The sequence below is a fragment of the Volvox carteri genome (genome assembly GCF_000143455.1).
Source record: "Volvox carteri f. nagariensis unplaced genomic scaffold VOLCAscaffold_28, whole genome shotgun sequence".
NCBI lineage: Eukaryota > Viridiplantae > Chlorophyta > Chlorophyceae > Chlamydomonadales > Volvocaceae > Volvox > Volvox carteri.
Window position 1 is genome coordinate 983,335 of NW_003307571.1, and position 21,494 is coordinate 1,004,828.

The following is a 21,494-nucleotide window of genomic DNA, read 5'->3' on the forward strand; positions in this document are numbered from 1 at the left end:
AGGAAAAGGGACCCAGAATACAGCTGCAGCCTGCTTAAGTTTGCTGCCTTAGATGATTAATAGCCACGCATTTGAAACAGTACGCAATAGCCCAAGCCTTTCAGTTTGCCACGGGAACCTTGCGGGATTGCGAACGACAACTCGTCTTGCCGGAAACCTTGACTGTCGCTATTAGGTTTATACAATGAATTGAACAGCTTGAGGTACTGACAATCGCTATAACAGAATCAAAATACGTCCAATAAACGTTGCCCGAAATAGTGAGTTTGTGACCCAAATTCGCTCCAACCGAACGCACCAACCGAAAGCTCACATTGCTGTCTAAGAAGAAGCTTTCTCGGCATCCCTGACATCCACATTCAGGCCATGACAATGTTGCTTTCACACAGCGTGGGTGCTGGTCCCGCCGCCGCCCCAAGGAGTAATGAAGTAGTTCACCGGCGCTGCACAGCAGTGGCCCACGCAACGCGCCAGAAATCCGGGGCTTCAACTTCTAAGACTAGTGACGTAGATGTCGATGGACGTGGGCCAACTATGCAGTCTTCAACTCGTGGTCGCACCAAGGCGGGCGACATAACAAAACGGGAAACCAAGCCACACAAAGCTCGACCTCCAAAGGAAAGTGCTCCACAAGGCGATGATGCCGGCGAGGCCGGCGAGGGGCTGGAGGGCCTGGATGAGCTGCTCGCCGACGAGGGTGCAGTACGGCAACTGCGCACCTCTCTCCTTGCGTCGCTGTCCGCGCAGCACGAGCAGGCCATGCGTTCTGAGCAAATGACGCCAACGACCCCAGACGCCGAAGCCAGCGGCTCCCCTCCAGCACTTCCCGCCGGCGCCGCTACCATTACCGCCGACCGCCGTACGACTACGCCAAAGCACAATACCGACAAGAGCGCCACCATCAACGGCGACGGCGCCGCCGCCGGCGTCCCTTTAGTAGTGCTCAAGAAGGACAAGGCCCGGCTGTTCGTCAGCGGCAACCCGATGGTGTACGGCGGTGCCGTAGACTGCGTCATCGCGCGGCCGCCGCCAGGCATTGGCGAGCCTGTCATGGTTACCGACGCGTCTCGCCGACCCGTGGGTTGGGGTGTGTATAACCCGCATTCCATGTTCCGCGTCAGGTGGGGATCAGGGGGGGGGTAGGGGAGACTCTAGTTGTATTACGGTGGACGTGCTAGGAACTCGTCTCATCGGTTTCGGAGCTTGTCATCGGTCTTAAATGCTGAGATTTACCGCTTGGTGTGACTGAGGGAATATCCGCGCGGCGTTCGAAGTCCTGTTCGGCCCCGAGAAGGAGAGGGGTTGTCCTGAGAGGAAGATTGGGCCCATGTACCCGCATAGCACATCGGCTGGAGGGTCCACACACACCCCAACTTCTCGAAAACAACAACAACAACTTCCCTAGGCTATGCCATAAAAGGACACCACAATGCGGAACCTCAGCCCGTGGTGGCTTCGGCCCTGTCAGACCGCTCCCCTCGTCGTTGTGTGTGGCCTTGAATCGGTGGTGGTCTTAAATCGGCGGGTTTTCCTTTCCTTGGACTTGACATTCCACCGTGTATTCCGTTTCAGGTTGTTCCAGATGCAGTCGGAGGTGGAGGCCGACCCACGGGTCGCTCTGAACGTGCCGGCGCTCGTGCAGCTGCGTGTACGGCAGGCGGTGGAGCTGCGGCGTGCGCTTGGGCTGCCGAGTGCTGATACCAACGTGTACAGGTGGGGGGAGGGGGGTTAGGGGGGGCCCGCGGGATAGACGGGCGGGGGAGGGGGGTGTGATAAGGGACTGGACGAGAGACGCCATGGCACGGGACGAGAGGGGGATTGAACCGCCGGGCGGAACGAAGGTCAACACGAGACGAGATGGGGCGGGATGGGAAAGCTGACGGAAGACTGGAGCTAGTGAGCTGACGGCGCATCCGACATGCCGGGTACCGCCGGCGCGTCTCCTCGCCCAGCCTGCTCATCTTGAAGCGCCGCAATGTGAAGTTCGCGTGCTCTAGGGAGCACGCGGAACTCTAGGGTTTCGCCACGATCCCTGCTGCCCTCCTGCCCCGACCCTGCTGCCCCGACCCTCTCCCCCACAACAACCGTTGCCAGGCTGATAAACAGCGAGGGGGACAGGCTCTCGGGACTGGTAGCAGACGTGCTTGGGGACACGGTGGTGGTACAAGCGGGGGCGGGATGGGTGCAAAGGTGAGTACGACATACTACATTATACGTGAGTACGGCATCGTACATTAGATCCCCTGGGAGAAAATATTCCCTGGGCATTTGTGCATTCGATGATGCATGCAGTTTGGACTCTTGGTGACAGTGCCCCGCCTTCCTGGAGACGTCTTGCTGATGTCAGAGAAATGTTTTTGGAAACATACCCGGATTCCAAAGAGGGAATTCAGGAAACCGTGAGCAGGGAAGGGAGGGGTAAAAAACCCCTAACGGCACGTGACGGAAAGGAGAAGGGTCTTTTTCCTACGAAACGAGCACACACACACATGCCCACCTGCCGTTTATGACGTACATGCACGTTCTCTTATTACCTCTGATTTAGACGCAAATATTAACCCAACGCACTGCGGATCAGCATTAACCCATTCGCGTATTCTAGTCTCGGAACATGCAAGCGATTGCCCATAATACGTACACATACGCATATATATATACGTGCGCAGGTACCGACAGGACGTGGAATCAGCCATCCGTGCCGCCACGGGGCTCACACGGGTCGTGTGGCGACCTTTGTGGAGGATTCTGCAGGAGGAGGGGCTGCAGCCGCCGGACGAGGCGGCGGAGGCGGATACCGGGGTGACGTCAGCTGCAGCTGCAGCGGCTGCGTTGCATGAGGGCGAGAGAGCTCCAGGGACGGGGATGCAGACGCAGGCACAGGCACAGGCGGGTGAGAGGGAGACGAAGGCGGCGGAGACAGCAGCAGCAGCAGCAGCAGCAGCGGCGGGGGCGGCACCGGCGTCGGGGGGAGGTACGGGCGATGATGATGATGATGAGGAGGAGGCGGTTGCAGAGACGGAAACGGAGATGCTGGAGGTTCGGGAGGCAGGTTTGCGGCTGCTGGCGAGCCCCAAGGTGTGATACCGGGATGGCTCGAGGGAGGGGTGGAGCGGGGCAGTGCCTGTATGGCGTGAGGAGATGTGGGAGGAACGTAGTTGTATGAATGCAGACTTGAGAGGAGTCGGGTGTAGTGCTTGGTGGGAAATAGTACTGTTGAGGATTTGAACAATAGACTTGTGAAGCATAGAAGTCTGGTCCAGATGGCAAACATGTAGCACGGTGCAATTTCGTCCATTCTCAATGTCTTCTCTGACGTCTGCCATTTTAGTGCTCCTAGTTACCATCAGCCGCGACTGTCATCACCTTCATGAACATTTTCACGAACACTTTCATGAACGCATCTACCCCTGCAGGGCCAGAAGACCGGGTTCTACGCTGACCAGCGAGACAGTCGGGGTTTTCTGGCTGGCTTGGTTCGAGCGCAGGCGGCCGCTGGGTTGCCAGTCTCGGTGCTGGACCTTTGCTGCTACAGCGGCGGCTTTGGGCTGGCAGCGGCGGCGGCCGGCGCGACGCGTGTCTTGGGTGGGTAGGCTCGGCGGCATTTGGTTCGGGTTACGACACTTAGGGGATTCGAACCAAGCTGGGGGACTGGCAAGGAACACCGCGGATGCAATATTCTTTATTTCGGGGTTTTGACATTCCTTCGTGCACATAACGAACGAAATTCATCCAATATCCAGTATAACAACTGCAACAACTAAAATATTTGCTGAAAAAATTATTATATTTTGGCAGACCTACGGCATGAGAGACTCTCTTAGCGCATTCGTTTTTGCTTCATCCTATCAAGGTGTCGACTCCTCCGAGCCGGCGGTTAAGCTTGCAACTGCCAACGCCGAGCTAAATGGCCTGTCTGCAACAGCATCCTTTGTGCGCGCTGATATAAGTGACTTCATGAAGGCAGCGGTGGCGCAAGGTCAACAGTATGATGTTGTGGTACTTGACCCGCCCAAGCTGGCGCCGGACCGTAGCGCTCTGGCGCGTGCACGCATCAAGTGAGTTGTTATTCATTAGTCAGCTGGCTGGTCAATCCGGGTCAATCAATTGGTTAATTTGTTACTTTGCAGCTGTTGTATCTATAACAGCACGTTTTGTGTGCTATTCTTCTATCTGTAACCCAATTCTTCGGCCCTTCTGCAAGGTGTTACTCGCAGCCATGTTTCCCATCCCGGGGGAACTAAGTTACACGGTCAGGGATTTCAAATTCACATGTTCGCGTGGAGATTCCGCCTGTCCTCTGTCCCTAAGAACCCGCGCCGTGGTACCGCTTCCTGGTGGTACCCTTTGGCTACAGGTACCTCCGGCTCAACACGCTAGCCATGCGGCTGGTCCGCCCCGGCGGGCTGCTCATGACTTGCTCCTGTAGCGGGGCCATGACGCAGGTGCGTGCTGCTTGCGAGGGCCGAAGGCTAGGTAAAAGTGGGAGAGTTTGCTGGTGTTAAGGAATGGGGCTGATGCTGGGCTGGGGGATGACTGACGGCGGCCGCTGATGCCCAACGAATGATGCTGGGGTTCCGATGGTGTTGCTGCATGAGCGGGCAGGTGGCGGACGGGAGGGGCTGCGGAGGAGAGTGCGGCCAAGCAGCTGCTTCATGCGGCCCGCGCACCGTTTACCGTACGTGGCTTTGCCCCCATTCGACTCCGAGGGTGACCCTGATGACCGTGAACACCTATTCGGACCACTGTCCCATGTCCTGCTTTAACAGCTGTCGCGGAAACAGTACTGGGCCCGTCACGTGTGCTGAGATCCTCCGGGCTCCCGGTGTATTTGCACAGTAACTTACCTGCTGAGGCGCTCGCGCTTATGCTGCATGTTGACTTGTATCCATGTGGGTGTGAAAACTGCAGAGTAATGAGTTTGTGGGCATGGTAGTGGAGGCGGCACAGCAGGTGGGTGCACAAGAACGTGTTCGCTGATTGTTCTGTTGGAAGGGAAGTTCCTTTATTGCGCATGTAGTTGAGTTATGTTGCCGGAAGAAGAAGTGTGGGAAGGTGGGCAACACTCGAACCCGGCAGGCGAGGTTACGGGCGGCAGCAGAGGGGTAGGGATTGGATGTAGGGGACCGTGCGGCCACGATCACCGCCTAGCTGTTGCTCCCCTAACCGTCTTTCCTCTCGTCTACACGCAGCCTTCCCTCTCCACATTCTTTACATGGTTGCCGCCACGTTACACGGGCGCGAATCTCCGCAGGTTGGTCGGCAGCCGACGCTTCTCCGTGAGGCGGGTGCGGCGGCGGATCACGTACTCAACCCCGCATACCCGGAGGGAGAATACCTCACAAACGTCACGATGCGCCTGCTGTGAGGGATTCGGTGGCCGTGGGGAATTGCTAAAGAGACACGCCCCGAACTGGGAGATAGGTGTCACCTCGGTGGCCAAGGGAAGCATCCCTGGATGGGGGTCGGGTATGTTTTGAGTTGTGGAGCTGTAGAGTGGTGGTAGTACTGTTAAAACACTGGTAATTAGCCTTCAAGGGGCCACTGCAGCTAGGCAGCTAGGCACTGTCGCTTCTCTAGCTGCAAATGGGTGCGGTGAGCTAGCTAGCTAATATTGGCAGGGTACCTTTCCAATACGCACGATGATGCACGGTCGCAGTGTACGGTTGTTCAAACGCTTCCACTGCGCCCGTCTTTGCAAATGGTCTTCCTGTGCATACGTTCAGTTTGGTCCGGCCGCCGTCCGGCCCGACGCCTGAGGAACACTGTCCTTTGCGCCATGATCATCGTCAAACTGAAGTATTACTATCCCGATACCGCAATCCACCTTGTCATTCATGCGCATGTACTTACAGCAACATGTGGGAACATTGCCTGCCTGATACGTAGGGCTCGCACCTTATGTGGATTTAACCTGCAATTCGCACTGTAAATTGCTGACTCACCACCATGCTATTCCAGATACCATTACATAAAGGACCGAAAAGACCGGGAGATCACAGCACAACCCCTAATTAAAGGATAACAGGACGTCTGATACCCACGGCGTGGGGACCAACCAATCTTGGCCCGTTCTCTGCTGCATTGGTTCCGTCGAGAGACCCGCATAAGACTCCTCGCAAGCAATTAGCTCAGGACCATGAGAGCCCTGTACCAGGTTCCCAACGAAACTTACAGCTGCTCCAAAGGGGGCGTGCGAAACGCAGCAATACTCGACCACTTCCCCATCACGGGGACAGAGAAAATAAAAAATATCTACGAAAATATCTACGAGCAGCTCCTAACCCGACGAGAACGGAGATAAGATTAGATGGAAAATCCTGCAATAATGAAAAACATCGCACTGTGGTTTTTATCAACATGAGCAGCGGCATCTCTGCTGACCAGGACAATGCCGAACCACAAACAACAGCGTACCGGCTTTCGCTTTCATGGAAATGTGCACTTGGCAAAATGACCTCGCCACAGCATCAAGCGGCAGATCTACATTCCTCCGAACAGCCTAAGATCTGCAGATTTTTGCAGCATCCTACTGGGAAAGCGCTCAAGCCGGCTAACCTGTCATACCAGTAGCCGTCGATGCAGCCCCTGCCAACTCAAGCCCAACGCTGACCTACTGCCAGACAAGAAAAATGTTTTAGGTACATTCAACGGAAGATAACTACAAGGCAGGGGTTAATGCTCTAGCATGCTGAACATCGACATAAATAAAATCAGCTCTATACGGGATGAATCGCGCAGCTTTCCGCCTCCTACTGACAGTCTACCTAGTTGCACGCACAGGGAGGTGACCAAGCTCCTGCTCCCAGCCATTTATAAAAACTGTGCACTCCAGCAATGAATAGGCACCCAATCGTGCGCATACCCACAGTATTTACTCTAGTCATGTTGTTAACCATGACATCTATACGTAAATGGAACAAAATCAAAACCGGTTCGCTAGGAAAAAAATAAAAATGGCCGTGCAGGGTTGCGATGGGCTAATAATAACAAATATGGACTATGGCATTGGAGTCGGAGCCATAAACAAACTCAATAGAAGTGCTGAAACCACGGTCCATAGGGTGGCGCGCACAACTCCAGCCGCGCTAGCTTGATTGTTACCTGTGCCATTGGTAACGTTACCATACTCCTGGACGGCGAACACCTCAGTTACGTAGTCGACATTTCCAGGGTCGTCGGCCGCCAGGTAAGCTGATGTTGTGGTCTGGGTTGGGTCATACAACACGAAGCTGCTGGAATTGTATGGCGCTGGATTAGGAAGGTCCATAACTACTGCCACCGCTCCATCGTCCTGCGTCAAGCTAACGTTCACGGGCATTTTTTTGACACCCGCAGTGGTCCTGCCTGCAGCCGATGAGTTGGCCTCCTGCTCGCCGTCGAGCGCATAATCAAGGAAGCTGAGGGAGGAGTTGTACGACGAGCCGAGTGCGACCTTCAGCCGCCGGGTGCCGTTGTTGGCTGTGCGCGTGGAGAAAATCAAAGGTCGGTACGGACGGATTTGTTATGGAAAACGTTTAGCAAAGAACTTATAAAAAACCCGCCTCAGACGCTACGATGCTTTCTTACAAATGCATGTGCGCACAACCAGCAAGCGCGGCGGTAACCCATGTCCGAACATCCTAAAGGCTTCCCAGTAGCTATTAAGTGCTGCACGACAATGCTGGTCCGAAACAATAGATTCACCAGATTTATGTACATGCTGGCCCCCCGTCGGCTCATGTACACATTGCCCACCTCCGTCCAGGGCGACCTGCGCCGTGGCGTTGTTGGCAACTAGCAAGTAGAGCGACACCGAAAGCGTGTTGGAATCGTTGCAAAAGGGCCTGCGGTAAATTTTTATTCGGGCGGAAGGCATGGTCCATTTTCGTGTTGGGAACCAGCAATAAAACAACTGCCAAAAGCAGAGCGAATGGGAATTATGCGTAGGTTGGTATCGCAAACGTGCGCTCCTATAGGATAAAGTGACACGCACAACATGTGAGGGCTCCAGAATGTCGACCATGCATACATGCCCAGATGCGCCGGAGCTCATCCTCTGCCGGTTGAAAAGCTTCCCATAACAAAACGGCCTAATAGACAAAACACACTCACCAGTCCCTGTACGACACCGTCCATTTTAAGCCGTTGCGGGGTATCGTAATGTTGGTTTCACCATAAGGAACTGTTAATGCATCGTCCAGTCCAAATAGTAGCGATACGTTCAGTTGCGGATCCCGGGTACCGTTCCCTCCATCGACACCACCTCCGTAAATGGGCGCTGGAAGCAAGTAATGCCGCTGTGGCTGTGTAGCCGGCGGCGCATCGCTGCGCAACTGGCCCCCGTGCAACAAGTGGCGGGGAACTGTCTCGCTGCTTCCGCCCTCAGCATCCCCGTTGCCACCATCACTCGATGTATTGCAGCTGGTGCTGAATTCTTCAAAAATCAGAGGATTGAGGCTAAAGTTGACGTACGACATGTTGACACCGTTGACCGTTAGGTTTCCGGCGGTGAAGAGGACGTCTTGGGAGTCAGCGAGGGAGGGAACCGAGTGGTGGGGCACGGGGTGGCCATAGCGGTCCATCTCCTGCACCTTGCCGAAGCGGAGCTGCAGGTAGACGCCGGGATCCGAATAGTTGGGGTAGATGCGTACATTGGCAGAGCGGCCCAAAAACGCAACCTGGAGTGCCCGTCAGGGGGGAAAACATAGGAGGCCCGTTGTGTTATGCAGGCGTCAAGCAAGCGCCGAATCGATAACCCAGGGGCAACGTAGACACACTCCCTCAAGACATACAGATGCGTGCACAACTTTGGCTGCCCAACAGCTGAAAAGCCCATGTTTCATATCGATGACCGCCCTCCCGTTTTTTTAACGCGTCGCATTCGTGCAAGTGCATCCGTCATCTCGATGGTACACGACCTCTCCATACATTTCCATACGGTTCCGTACGGCGGGTTGCGGTCAACAATAGGAGCAGCTTTTTGCCTATCGCACCTACTTTGCGCGGGCTCTTGCGGTCGTCAAACTCTGTCTCGCTACGGTTGTTCGGGCGGCCCCAAGCCCTTGGGCGTGGATCATCACCGCGGGGACGGACATCCGGGTGCTTGACATCAGGGTTGGCGCTTAGGCATTGGACGGCAGGGTCTTCACAGGAAACCCCACGAGCTCCATGCTCCAATCCATCTGGCTTCTCGTTGCCACTTCCTGCAGCAGTCGCGGCGCCTTGGCCCGAGGCTTGTGAGTTTCCGTTGCCGTTTCCTGGGGTAGTCGCGAAGCCATGATCTAAACCTTCTGGTTGCACGCTTCCTAGTGTTTCAGGTATCGTGGTATTTCCGACCGCCTGCATATCATGCGGTTGGACATCAGAGCTACCCCCGTACCGGGTTGGCTGGAAACAGCAGTAGGCTCGGCTCCGTCCGTCTGTGTGTGACTGGAACCACGCCATTTTTGAGTCCCTTGCACAGGAGGTTGTTCCGAGTTTCCTGGTGCAGGTTGATCCTTGAGCCGTCGTGGAACCACTTGGCCGCTAAAACTCTGGCTGGCGATCATGTCGGCCCGCCGGTAACTGTCGGCCTGCTTGAGCTTGCCAGCATCAAAACCTGGATAATTGAGGTAAGAAAAAATGTTTCAAATTAAATTTTAGGCCCACACTCAGAGCTGTCTGTCCAGTATGTGAACTCGCCGAGTTGGTCAATTTCCAAAGCCAGAAGTGGAAACGGTGTTACACAAGCAAGTACAATCCCAAATAAGTAGAGAAGCCTTGGATTCATTACGAATTGCCCCAGCAAGGAGGAGAGTTTTGTGGTTCGTGCAATTTTTCAATTAGTTACGATTATGAATGGTAATTAACCTATCGTGCTCGAATTACTTTGAAATTGGATAGTAGTCTGCAATTGTACCATTTTCTCTTCGAGTTCTGACGCCCTTCAAACTTTCGACATGTTTTCAGAAGTACGTGCCGTACGGCTGCAGCCGCAGCCCGCAAGCACCCGGCTTAAATGTCACACGGAGCTGTGATGCCCCACATATCATCAATCCGTAAGCCTTGCTTAGGCGTCACAAATTGTAACGTGCACGAAAACATGCGGACCTTCCAGTCCTTCATCCGCAAAATGGGGTATGAGTAGATCCACCAAACAGGACCCATCGCTTGCGGCCATACAGTGGGAAGCCATGGTCTGATATGGCCCCTCCGAATCAGCGATACCGCCCTAACCATTAGTCCAGAAACCGAAGTCTGGGCTGGGCTGGGCAAAAAGAGAACTCCCAGGCACAAGGGCTCTGGATCAAACTTTGGTCTAAACGTGTAAAACGTGGCACGCAATATTTGGGAACAGTAAATCCCAAAAAACTATACATAGCACAGCTGGTCCTACAAAGCAAGGAAGATGCAATATGGATGGCATCAACGACCGCGATGCGGACCCATTCTGCGTTTCGAGGCCAGCCTGCGTATCGCAGATGCTAGAGGCCAGCGACCATGGGCAAGCCCACCAGGATGCAAGTAGGTTGGGTTGCTCTGGACATGCACATGCAGCTACGGTTCCAACCTGATGCACGTAGGTTGGGGTGCTCTGGGCATGCACATGCAACTACTCATGCAGCAAGCGTGCAAATGCCCTCCTGTACATCGGTATTAAATATAAGGGTGAAAACGGTTAGTCATTTTCACCCTTACATGCCATACGCATTCATCATTACCCAGGTGCCTGTGGGATTTCGGTGGGCGCCTAGACTGCTTGCTGGATAGAAGTTCGGCTCTATCAAGTTCCGACTAGTCCTGACGGCTTCTGTGCCGTTACAATGAGTACGATAGATAAGTAATAACGTCGTAGGGAGGACGTTATAAAATAAATTAGCCATTCAAGTAAATATAGCACATTTGCGACAAAGTACCACCATGTGCCCCTGGCAATCTTGGCAATCTTGGCAACAGATGGATTGCACCATGCATTTGCCCAAACTGCATAAACAAGAGCGAACTTGGGTGGGAATAAAAGTATCGACGTCGATTTTAGGGCAATTAATCGAACCAGTCTCAGGCGGTCCTCTCTGCGTCCACCGGAGGCTGTACGGTAGAGTACGATAGCCAAATGTGCTTGAAGACGAGACAACGGAAATCCTTTGTGCATCTCTCTTGTCGTAACTCCTCACTTACCATTTTTTTATTCCAGCTGTAGTGACCATTTCGAAGCGAGTTTGCCATGGCTGCTGCCTTAGCAGCCGAACTTGATCGATCTCCCTCACCACAAGGATTGGTGAGAACAGAAATATATCAAGCTTATGACCTGTACGTCGGTATGCCTTAAGTCTTTGCCTAACAGCTTACATGGGATTCAAAACATTCCCAGGACTACGGTGAAGGCTTGGTCGATGATCGTTTGGTGATTGAGGAGCGGGAGCTCTACAAGAAACGTATTGAAGCGGAAGCTATAGCGTCGGATGGCAAGAGCAAGAGTGACGACATTGACACTGAGGAGGACGAGGACTGTGACTGCGACGAAGAAGATGGTTCCAAGGTTAGTGCCCAAGAATACGCCGGCCAGATGGGTTGCAACCTGTGACTGAATTAGAGCATCTCAATTCCCAGGAAGGCGCGGGGCCGGCCGAGGACGGAGGGGCCAAGCTTTTGGAGCTGGTTGGCAAATCTCAGATGTACAGCAGCTGGTTGGCTGACCAGTTCAAAGATGTTGTGGAACAAACGCTGGCTGCGGCAGCGGCTGGAGCTGTTCAAAGTGGCGTGGAGGAGCGACCCTCAAAGCGTCGGAAGACGGGGCGTGGCAAACTGCAGGATAACGCCAAACCTGCCGTCCCCTCAGCAACGAAGGTACAGCGGCCTTGTGCCTCTCACTTGTCATTCGCAGGATCTGCGTTGAGTTTGGAGGCACAACCCAAAAAGGGTAACCTTGCAAGCTGCTGTGAGGGCCAACCTGAGCACTCGGTGCAAACGCAGTTATTTCTAGCCTGATGTGACCCAGCACTTTAGAGAACCAGTGCAAGTACCGGTCTCGCAACATGCATATTATTGAAGCGCAAGCACTCTGGGTTATTCCGGTCGTAAGTTACTTCCGCTTGTCCGCCTCCCGCCGCAGGTCCTCCTTCCACTGATTACAGCAGACCTTCGCGACTATCAGCTCAAAGGCGTGGCATGGCTCATCAGTCTCTACAAGAATGGCGTGAACGGCATCCTGGCCGACGAGATGGGCCTTGGGAAGACGGTAACATGCGTGGCCAGTGCGTATTCTTTTAATTAGCCACTCAGGTCCATCTGCATCTGGGACATATTTATTGTGCGTGATGCTCGTCCCAGTCTCTCCATGTAATCTGCGTGTCAACCCCTCACCTTCTCGGCTGCAACCCCTTTTGTCCTTTTCCACTCTCACCACAGCTGCAAACTATCAGCTTCATCTCCTACCTTTGGGGTCACGCTAAGGTACGGTCGTGAAAAGCACTGGCTTGAATTGCGGGTGCTGATGCAAACTGCTTGACTGTCCAATGGTCATAGGAGTCCCAGTCCTTGCATTAAGACACTTGATCGTTTCTGTGTCGTTGCTGTGTTTCGAATACCCGAGGTGTGATACTTCCATTTGCATACACATCCGCATAGATAGGTGTGATTTGGGTCTGACGGGGCGCAACCCTCTGGGCTACGCCTGTAGGATGTGAGCTCGAATTACATGGTCATTGGACCGCTGTCCACCCTGAGCAATTGGGTTGCGGAGTTCAATCGCTTCTGCCCGAGCATCCCCGTGCAACTCTACCATGGGACGCCGCCGGAGCGCGAATCCATTCGCCGTAACCAAATGAGCAGCACCGGTGAGGTTTACATGCATGCACAGTACATACTTACAAATAGTGGGTCCGACTCACAACCATGAAGGGCATTGCAAGCTCTCAGTCGAGGTGTGGGCCGAGAGCATCTGCCATGCTGAAAGTCCACATGCATTGAATCTAACGGCTGAATGTACCCTTGAGTGCGACTGACCCTATGGTCTGGTCATGTCCAGTCACATTTGTACGTTGTTGTAGTAGCTGGCCGCTGAAAAGGCCTCTCGAGATGCTGGTGGACCGCTTAGCGCATATTTGTAGTTGTTATGTGTGCCGTACTGTGTACTAGCTACTACAGTTGTTTTCTCCGCATTCTTCCAAGTTGCAACTTCCCCGGTGTAACCTGTTCACCTCTTTTCATTTCCGATTTTGTACTGTGTGTGTGGAGACCCATGAGGTACCATGGGGCGCAAAGTTCGTAAACTGGCAATTGTCGACCTGATGTGCAGACAAACAAATGCCTGTAATCGTGACAAGTTACGAGATTGCCATGGCAGACCGGTGCCACCTCGAGCGTCACAAATGGAAGCTTCTCGTAGTCGACGAGGTACGATCAGTCCAACTGGTTTGGCACCTGCCCAAGAGGCAATGGCTGCTGGATTATGTCATGAGCATGGCGTGCTGGGGGCCGGTGGGGAGGCTTCAGGGGCATTCTGCGTTACAGGCAACGAGGTTTCATTTATTTCCTAAATCAGAGAGCGCAATAGACCGCGCTAGTTCGGAATGCCCCATGAAGGCCCCGGCCACTAAGGGTTAAAAGGTTTTAAGGGGTTAGAAGGTTTTTTTGAAGTGTTTTGAAGTTAGAAGTTCCTTTTGGCCCGCATCACCTTTTTCACTCAGTCGCAAGATCGGGACCTTGTAATAGTTTTTAACGGAGAAATTTACAATTATATTGAATTGCGTGATGAACTTATCAAGAAAGGGCATCCTATTATTTCGCATTCTGACACAGAAGTACTCATATACGCATATAGAGAGTGGGGAGACGCTCTCGACCTGACTCCGTGTGCCGTGTGCTTTGCGCGTCCTCAGGGCCACCGCCTTAAGAACTTTGACTGCAAGCTCCTTCGTGAACTGCGCCGCTTGAAGACGGACAGTCGCCTGCTCCTTACCGGTAGGGCTGTCTGGCGCCTGGTGCTACCCGCGTTGGCTTGCCATGTCCTTTTATCGATGCCTGCACATCTGCCTGTGTGTATATTAAATCATTGAAGTGATAGTCTTGCCCAGTTCTGCCCATTGTTGCGCACCCCGCCGCCCTCTTTTGCAATTAATAACGCGGTGCCACATGCAACTCCACGCCGCAGGCACGCCGCTGCAGAACAACCTCCGTGAACTGTGGTCGCTCCTGAGTTTCTGCATGCCGAACATTTTCGCGGACGCCGGCGAGTTCCTAGACTGGTTCGATTTCCGCACTCCGGAAACGGCCATCCCTGCGGCGGTGAACGCGCCATTTGCATCTGCTAGTAGTGCCGCCGTGGTGGAGAATCAGATAAAGCGGCGCGGCCGGAAGCCGAAGGCTACAAAGCAGGCAACGACCGGAGCGGCCTCCACAGCGCCGGTACAGGGTCATATGGGTTTGGGAAGCACACCGGCCCAGGGCATGCGCATGGAACGGCCGAGCGATAGCGCCTGCAAAGGATCTTCTCCGCTGTGATATGCACCGCTGATTTGGGGCTAGGCTGGCCTTGGCCACCATGTCGCGGTGAAGGACTTGGACGGCTTCTAGTTACGTTGTATGGTTGAGCAAGTACGCATTGTTGCGGCTGAGCAGCATGGTCAGCACCAATCACTTGACCTGCCGCTGCGTCGTCCAGGTAGCTCAAGTCACACCAACACCTGAAAATTGGGTGCGTTGGCCCGTCTCGGTGCATACGTGTCGCATGGGCTATGGTCAATGTCCTGAAATGCAAATACGCGGGAACGGCCAGACACGCCCGAGAAGCCCTTAAATTTCATGAACATGTATGTGCATGTACAGTGCTCCTTTATCATGAGCACTCCAGCACACATTGCGTAGCTTTCCGTTACGCATGCTTGCTGGCTGGCGGCTTGTCCACAGGCTGACTCGCAAGCTTCCAGCGGGCAGCAACAGCAGGCGAGGGCGACGATGGTGTCGCGGCTACATGCCATCCTCAAGCCGTTCGTCCTGCGGCGGGTCAAGGCGGACGTCGAAATTGGCGTGCCACCTAAGCAGGAGGTTGTGCTTTATGCGGAGATGACGGAGGAGCAGCGACGCCTCACACGAGGCCTTATTGACGGTTCGCTAAAGGTAAGCGCTAATGCCGGCAGAAGCTCGACATCCGGGATACCTTGGTTGACTTTACTAGGACCTGCGACGCCAAAGGCATCTAACATGAAAACGTGACCATTGGCAAAGCTCGGCAACTGGGGAGGCCTCAGTTGGAGGAGCTCCTATTTGTCTATTGCGTTCATACCAAGGGAACGTTTTTCGTGCTGGGTCGCTCTCCTATATATTTGCACCAGCATGGTATCTTCCTTTTGGCAAGGCCTGCAGCAAGGACGATTCACTTTGTGAATGTGCAGGAGGAGTATGCCAAAGACGGTGTTCGAGGCTCGCTCAATAATCTAATCATGCAGATGCGCAAGGTAAGGATCGTACGCTTGGCTACTTCTGGCCACGCTGGCCTGTCGAGAATGCGGAACCTCAACGCCTACTCCGCAGGCGGCGCAACTGCGGGCATTTTCTCGCATGCTTGACATCGCCATCTGGCATTCACCCTCGTTCGGCCCACGATTTGGGTCCTTCTCTCTTGGTTAATACCAGGGCAAGGCGCTGCCAAAGAGCAGTCGCTCTAGTCATTGGGGCCTGCTGGACACTCATGTGCATGGACCGCTCGCGCAGGTTTGCAACCATCCGGACCTCATTACGGGACGGGCCTCCGGTGAAATCTGCTATCCGCCTGCAGCGGAGTTAGTGGCGGAGTGTGGAAAGCTGGCGCTTCTGGATCGCCTCCTAAAGGAGCTTCGCAAGGGCGGGCACCGCGTCCTTATCTTCTCGCAGGTGCGAATGCATGCTACGGTAGCCTCGGCTCCCTCACGCTTTCGCTTTTCAGGGGGCGCTATAATGAAAAGCCGTTGCCCACTCGGGCGCGTCAGCACGGCGCGCGGCTCATGTGAGGCGGTGATGTTATGCTGCTGTTGCTTTTGTTAATAAGCACCTATCTCCACGCGCTGGCTGGGGTAGGCGCGTGAAGAAATGGAGCGGCAGGGGAAAAGCGAGGAAAGCGAGCCATGCGGTTTGATTGGCTGTTGAGCTAGCCGCTGCTTGTGTGCCCTGTGGAATCTGGAATTTACTGTGTAGCCTTCCTTGCTGCACCTGGGCGATCATGGGGCTTAATGCTGACGAAGCGTGGGGCTCTCAGACAAGTTGTCTCCCATGGCTTCTCTTCTTTCAACATCAGCTGGTGATACGCTTGTACGCATGGGAAACATTAGTACATTACTTAAAGGGGCTTTTTCATTCGCACGGTTTGTCAGATGACGGAGATGCTCAACGTCATTGAGGCTTACCTCCAGGACCTGGGGATTCAGCCGCTCCGCATCGATGGTAGCGTGCACTGGCAACAGCGCAGAAACGACATCGCGGAATTTCAGGCAAGTGGGATAGTATATGGGACATATGAGTCGCATTTCGTCTTTCAAGTAGATTCAATGAAGCCGCGGACAGCATGTACACCTGCCATGTTTTGGGCGGTATTGCACGGTCTGCAGAACCCCCCCTTGACTGCTGCGCGAATAGCGATGCTCCACAAAGCAGCAAAAGCCGCGTATATATTATCGTATGTGCATGGCATTGCAGAGTCCATGCATGCTGTGACAATAAAGTCATTTTAAGCTATGTGCGTCCTGTGGCAACCTTGCAGAGCGGAAATTCGGATAAGTGGGTTTTCCTGCTTTCCACACGCGCTGGCGGACTGGGCATTAACTTGACCGCGGCGGACACGGTCATCATCTACGACAGCGACTGGAATCCGCACCAGGACGCACAGGTGGGAAACGAAAAGGTTTGCTCGGAATGATGGAAGCCGTAACGAACGCAGGACGTCATGGGTATAGATCGTGTGAGTCACGTTGATAAGCACTTTCCTTCGGTTTGGGGCTTAGTTCATCGGCAAATCCGCTTAATTCATCACCGAGGAGCAGAGGAGGAAAGGAGGGAAGCAATGTTGGTTCTTCACGCGGGGCTGCTCGAGACTTTTCTCTTCAGAGGTTTGGGGGTGTCTCGTGTTTAAACTTAAGCTTAGCCCTCTTTTCTAGAGCCACCCACTTGGCAGCACATCATGCTTCGACTGCAGCAAGGCAAGGGATTTTAGCCATCCTTGAGTTGCTACCGCGTGCCTCAACGTGACAGCTCCTCAAACTCTGGTCTTTGCAACTGTCCTTCGCGTTGTTGGTGCTTTTTGGCTCTGCTCTCTTGCCTGCTTGAACGTTCAGGCGATGGACCGCTGCCACCGCATCGGGCAGACCAAGCCGGTGCTGGTGTTCCGGCTGGTTACGTCGAACAGCGTAGAGAACCGCATGCTGGCGAAGGCCGAATCGAAGAAGGCGCTCGAGCGCATCGTCATCAAGAAGGGTGCCTTCAAGGAGCTCTTGCAGGTCGGTGCCGGCCTGGTGTGATCTTGAGTGGCGCGGTGATGGGGCGCCGCTCCGGAATGTTGTTCAACTGCAGGATGAAAACTGCCAAACCCTTGTATGCATTTTGCAGGTCGCCTTTTCATTCCACGGTGCAGTTCCTTGTCAGATCAATTTCGTATTACGATTCTTCTGTGACCCGCAACCGCTTGTCTCGACTCCAAATATTTTGCTTTAGGTTGTTGCATGTGGACCTATATAATCTCGATGAGCTGCTGTTCCTCGTCCACAACATCATTATCGCCTCCCCGTATCCAGCTAGAAATAATTCCTTCCTACAAATGGACGCTTTGGAAATGCAATCGTTACTACCAATGGTGCCGGTTCTGCAGCGCGCGAGCATGGTTGTTGTTTCCCCTTAGCAAAGGGCGCGACATCATGTGCAAATGCAAGTTCACCAACAAAAAATCCGAAGAGCCTCCGAGTTATGTCTGCAAATTTGGGTCATTGCCCAGCCTTTTGTATGGTCGTACTTGATTTTCTGGACTAGTCTTGGTTGTGTGGCTCATATTGGCTGTGCATAATATTCACATGGCAAGTATCCGCTGCAGTTGCTACAGAAAGTGCTACAGAATGCACACACACACACACACTTCCAAGTGGCAGCGTAGAAACCGCACCCACCGCAACTTCGCTGTGTTCGAAGCTATGAAGCTCCTGCCCAGCAAAATGGAAGCCACTTGGCAACCAAGGGTACTGCGGTTCAAAGCCGAGGTTTAGACCATATCCGCGCCATTGCTGCTTTTGTGCTTGAGTTTTCCCTCCTAGCATTCGGCATGGTTGCCAACCGTTCCCTGATTCTGACCGGCTGTTGCACCCGTCGCCCTCTGACTATACTTGTGCCCGGCTTCCGTTATCGCTGCTCCACGCAGTCGACGTCGTCCACCTCGGTCGACGAACTGGTGCAGTTACTGAACCCGGATCGCCGCTCCCAGGACCTGGCGCAGTCAGGTGTTGTCTCGGATCAAATGCTGCGGAAGCTGCTGGACCGCTCGCACCTTGCGATGGCTGCACCGGATACTAGAAGCCAGGCACAGGATAAGTCCGTAAAGCAGGGAGCACGGCCAAAGGGGGACAAACCTTTATGCGACTCTGCTGACAAGAAGGGCGCACGCATGCCACCCTACCCGCTTCAGGGTGTTGGTTACGAGGTCGTGCTGGACGAGCCGCACCGCCCCACGGGCTTGCTGCAGACCATTGACGGGCAGTGAGCCGGGATGGGCAGTGCAATGCGGCTACTCCCGCCTGGAGGAAGCCATTACATATGATGGTGATGGGTACGTTTCAGTGCCTTTGGAGTATATGCTGGGTCCCCTGGACTTGCCCACTGAGCACGAGTGCACACGGCTATGTTGACCTCACGTGAGTATGCCACCGAAACTTAACAACTTTACAAGTATGTAGCGCATGTAGCTACAGTAGCGATGGAATGCAAAATTGCCACGCGGTCGCTATGGGAGGTCTGTTGTCTCCCCTGTTTGTAGCAGCAAATGTCGCGAGACTTGCTTGAACTCATTTTCGAGATGTCGGTTATGACTGGCGTCGACCATTGTCACGCTTCTTCCAGCCCGGTGGATCGGGATGGCTAAACGTCACTTCCGTTGCCTTGTTGGTGCGCATTACAAGGGATGATTAGTTTTTCCAATTGATTGTTCTTGCTCCTTGGTACAGTTTGGCAACTGAACAGTTCAGCTTTTAGGCACATACCTTCAGCTGAACCACGAGCATTGAGTCAAGCGGCTGTAGGTCCTGCACTTCCTCACTTGTCAGCAATTTGTTTCCAGTGTGTCATCAGGAGTGTCTTCCCACATGTGAACGACAGTGCACTGGCATAATTTGAATTGACGTTGCATCACCGGATTAGTCATGATTTGGCGCTTGTTCTTGGAAGCGCTAAATGAAGTGCGCTGAAGGTCGCTGCTGGCCTGGGCCAGTCTTTCTGGCTGCTGGGTTAGACGCCTCTGCCTTATGCATGCATGTTTTTGCTTAAGCAACACATTTGCCGTACGGTATTGGCGTGGCCATGATCCTCACCTTAGGGTGCTCTCGCACGTTAGGCCGGGGCTGTTTCAGCGTGGCTTTTTCCTTGCTTGGCCCATCGGTTCCGATCAGGTGGGAGCTTCAGTGTACAAGGGTGAATGTTTAAAGTTCAGCGTACATGTCCTGCCGTTTAGGCGGCGGAGTAATGCTTCTTCCTTCCCAAATGTATGGTGGTTAAAAATACTGTGTGCCCGTATATCGGCGAAGTTAACAGGGCCATGGTTATGCGCCTAGATGGACCCATGTAATTCATACCTTTTCACTGGAGTAAGCATACAGCTAGTTGGGAACTTTAATATTGAAGTTCCGAAATCGCACAGTTTTTAATCTTCAAGTTCCCAAGTCGCACATCAGAGCAAGAGAAGCGGCCAGTTTGAGTAATGACAAAGAGTATGCGATTGGCTCGATTCAAAGCGGTTTCCAACCCATTGTTTAATCCCACAAAACAAATCTTTATGTATACCATAGGTGCGAATTGAAAGCTTAATATTGCAGGTCACAAAGGTACCTCAGAACATGCTTTGCAGCTGCGTAAGGAGCAACGAAGTGCATCCATGTAGTTCCATAGTACCTATCCGATCTGCGATGTAACTGAATTAGGTAAGAGATGGCACGGGCCTGGAAGGTAGGGGAGTTGCAGGCATGGCAACAGGCTATCGCAAGACCGTAGCAAGCCCTGTTGAAATAAGCAATACAAAGAAGCCGTATGAGTTCTTAATACTTTGTGACAATACAAGCCAGTCAATGATTGTTCCCTGAGCATGCATCCATGCAACTTCCTAAATTTTACACAGAAGAAAACGCCTAATAATAAATATCATGAGTAAGGACGTCATAAATGTAAGACGTTGCGCGGTCTATGTGGTAATTGCGTTCACGGCGTTCGCCCGCCGCCGTGCAAGCAGGTGGCTGCTGACGCACTGGACACACTGATGTGAAACATGATGGCTGTCGTATACTTTTGCATATTGCACGGTTTTGCGTTATGAAATGGCTCCTAGGAGGATGGTCTTCGCAACTGCCTTCTTCAGCTTTACATGTGCGTTATCGTTAAGCTTCAGAGTCAACCCATCAACGCCCCTAGAACTCATCACGTGCTGCACAGTCTAAAACAATATTCAACTCTTAGCTAAGTGGCTCGAATCTTTTCGAAGCTGCCGCGCCTGCCAAATAACTCACAGTTTTTTATGACGAGCTTATGTAGCTTGATGGGAAATAATTAGCAGGAAACTTGGGTGCACATATGGAACCCCTATCATAAAGGAACCTGCCACCTGGTTCAAACTCTCTAGCCCTCGACAGCGACTTTAAGATCGTATGTATTAATCCTACCTGCTGAAAAAACAAACTCAATTAATTTGAGTTCCAAGCTGCCATACGCGCTCCTCGGCTTTGGGGTGACTACTACTCGTCCGCCGCCCTCGGTCGCGGACACTCAATCGACCAGCGCCATTCCTGGGCCCAAGTCGCAGCAAGTATGGTCTCGCGCATGTGCACTTCCAACCTCGCTCCCGAACGGAGGGGTAAGGACAGCTTCTCATCAGTAGCGACGGAACCCCGCGGCGTCGTTGGTGGATCAGTCGCGCCCCAGCGCCTGGGCATCGCTTCCTCTTACTTTCAAACCTTCTCTGGCCACGAAGAATTTCGCAACTGCAAGCGCGTCTACAAGAAGCTGACGGAAGAACATTGGCGTTCCCACCGCTGCTGCCGCCACGGACGTTTCCCCTTGCTGTATTCCTTCTTCATGTACTTGACGTTACTACTGTTGCTGGGGCCAAGCCATAACGTCTCCCAGGCACTGGCGTTTGCAATTGTATCCCTACCCACAAGTCAAGGAACTGCAGCTATGCCGGCCGCGGGGAAGCCGGCGCCACGATCCATTCCGCCACCATTGCCTACAAGGGCAACACCTCTACCCCGGCTTGCCCCGCCGCCTTCGAAATTGCCGACAGAGCCCAGCGACGGGTAAGGTTCTGTCGATGCGGGCCCGAGTCG

General features: G+C 53.5%; 3 protein-coding genes across 3 annotated transcripts; 2 read left to right on the top strand and 1 right to left on the bottom strand.

Annotated features, from left to right (window-relative positions):
* Positions 1-228: 228 nt before the first annotated feature.
* On the top strand, positions 229-5,365 carry VOLCADRAFT_81786 (uncharacterized protein; the record flags this gene model as incomplete). The annotated part of the gene is made up of 10 exons (XM_002952160.1): positions 229-1,121; positions 1,573-1,713; positions 2,095-2,190; positions 2,667-2,799; positions 3,016-3,075; positions 3,414-3,582; positions 3,851-4,055; positions 4,355-4,442; positions 4,909-4,950; positions 5,252-5,365. The coding sequence occupies exons 1-10, from the start codon at positions 367-369 to the stop codon at positions 5,363-5,365; spliced, it is 1,803 nt and encodes a 600-aa protein (XP_002952206.1). The 5' UTR covers positions 229-366.
* A 1,632-nt stretch (positions 5,366-6,997) lies between these two features.
* VOLCADRAFT_92882 (uncharacterized protein) lies at positions 6,998-9,423 on the bottom strand (the record flags this gene model as incomplete). The annotated part of the gene is made up of 4 exons (XM_002952240.1): positions 6,998-7,458; positions 7,735-7,823; positions 8,092-8,657; positions 8,977-9,423. 4 exons carry the CDS (start codon positions 9,421-9,423, stop codon positions 6,998-7,000), a joined length of 1,563 nt encoding a protein of 520 aa, XP_002952286.1.
* Positions 9,424-11,156: 1,733 nt separating this feature from the next.
* VOLCADRAFT_81789 (uncharacterized protein) lies at positions 11,157-18,670 on the top strand (the record flags this gene model as incomplete). Its single annotated transcript, XM_002952161.1, has 16 exons — positions 11,157-11,236; positions 11,330-11,497; positions 11,569-11,805; positions 12,071-12,196; positions 12,367-12,411; positions 12,638-12,794; positions 13,256-13,353; positions 13,839-13,920; positions 14,111-14,244; positions 14,893-15,064; positions 15,322-15,413; positions 15,670-15,828; positions 16,305-16,421; positions 16,691-16,816; positions 17,262-17,423; positions 18,332-18,670. Exons 1-16 carry the CDS (start codon positions 11,183-11,185, stop codon positions 18,668-18,670), a joined length of 2,268 nt encoding a protein of 755 aa, XP_002952207.1. The 5' UTR covers positions 11,157-11,182.
* Between the last annotated feature and the right edge of the window lie 2,824 nt (positions 18,671-21,494).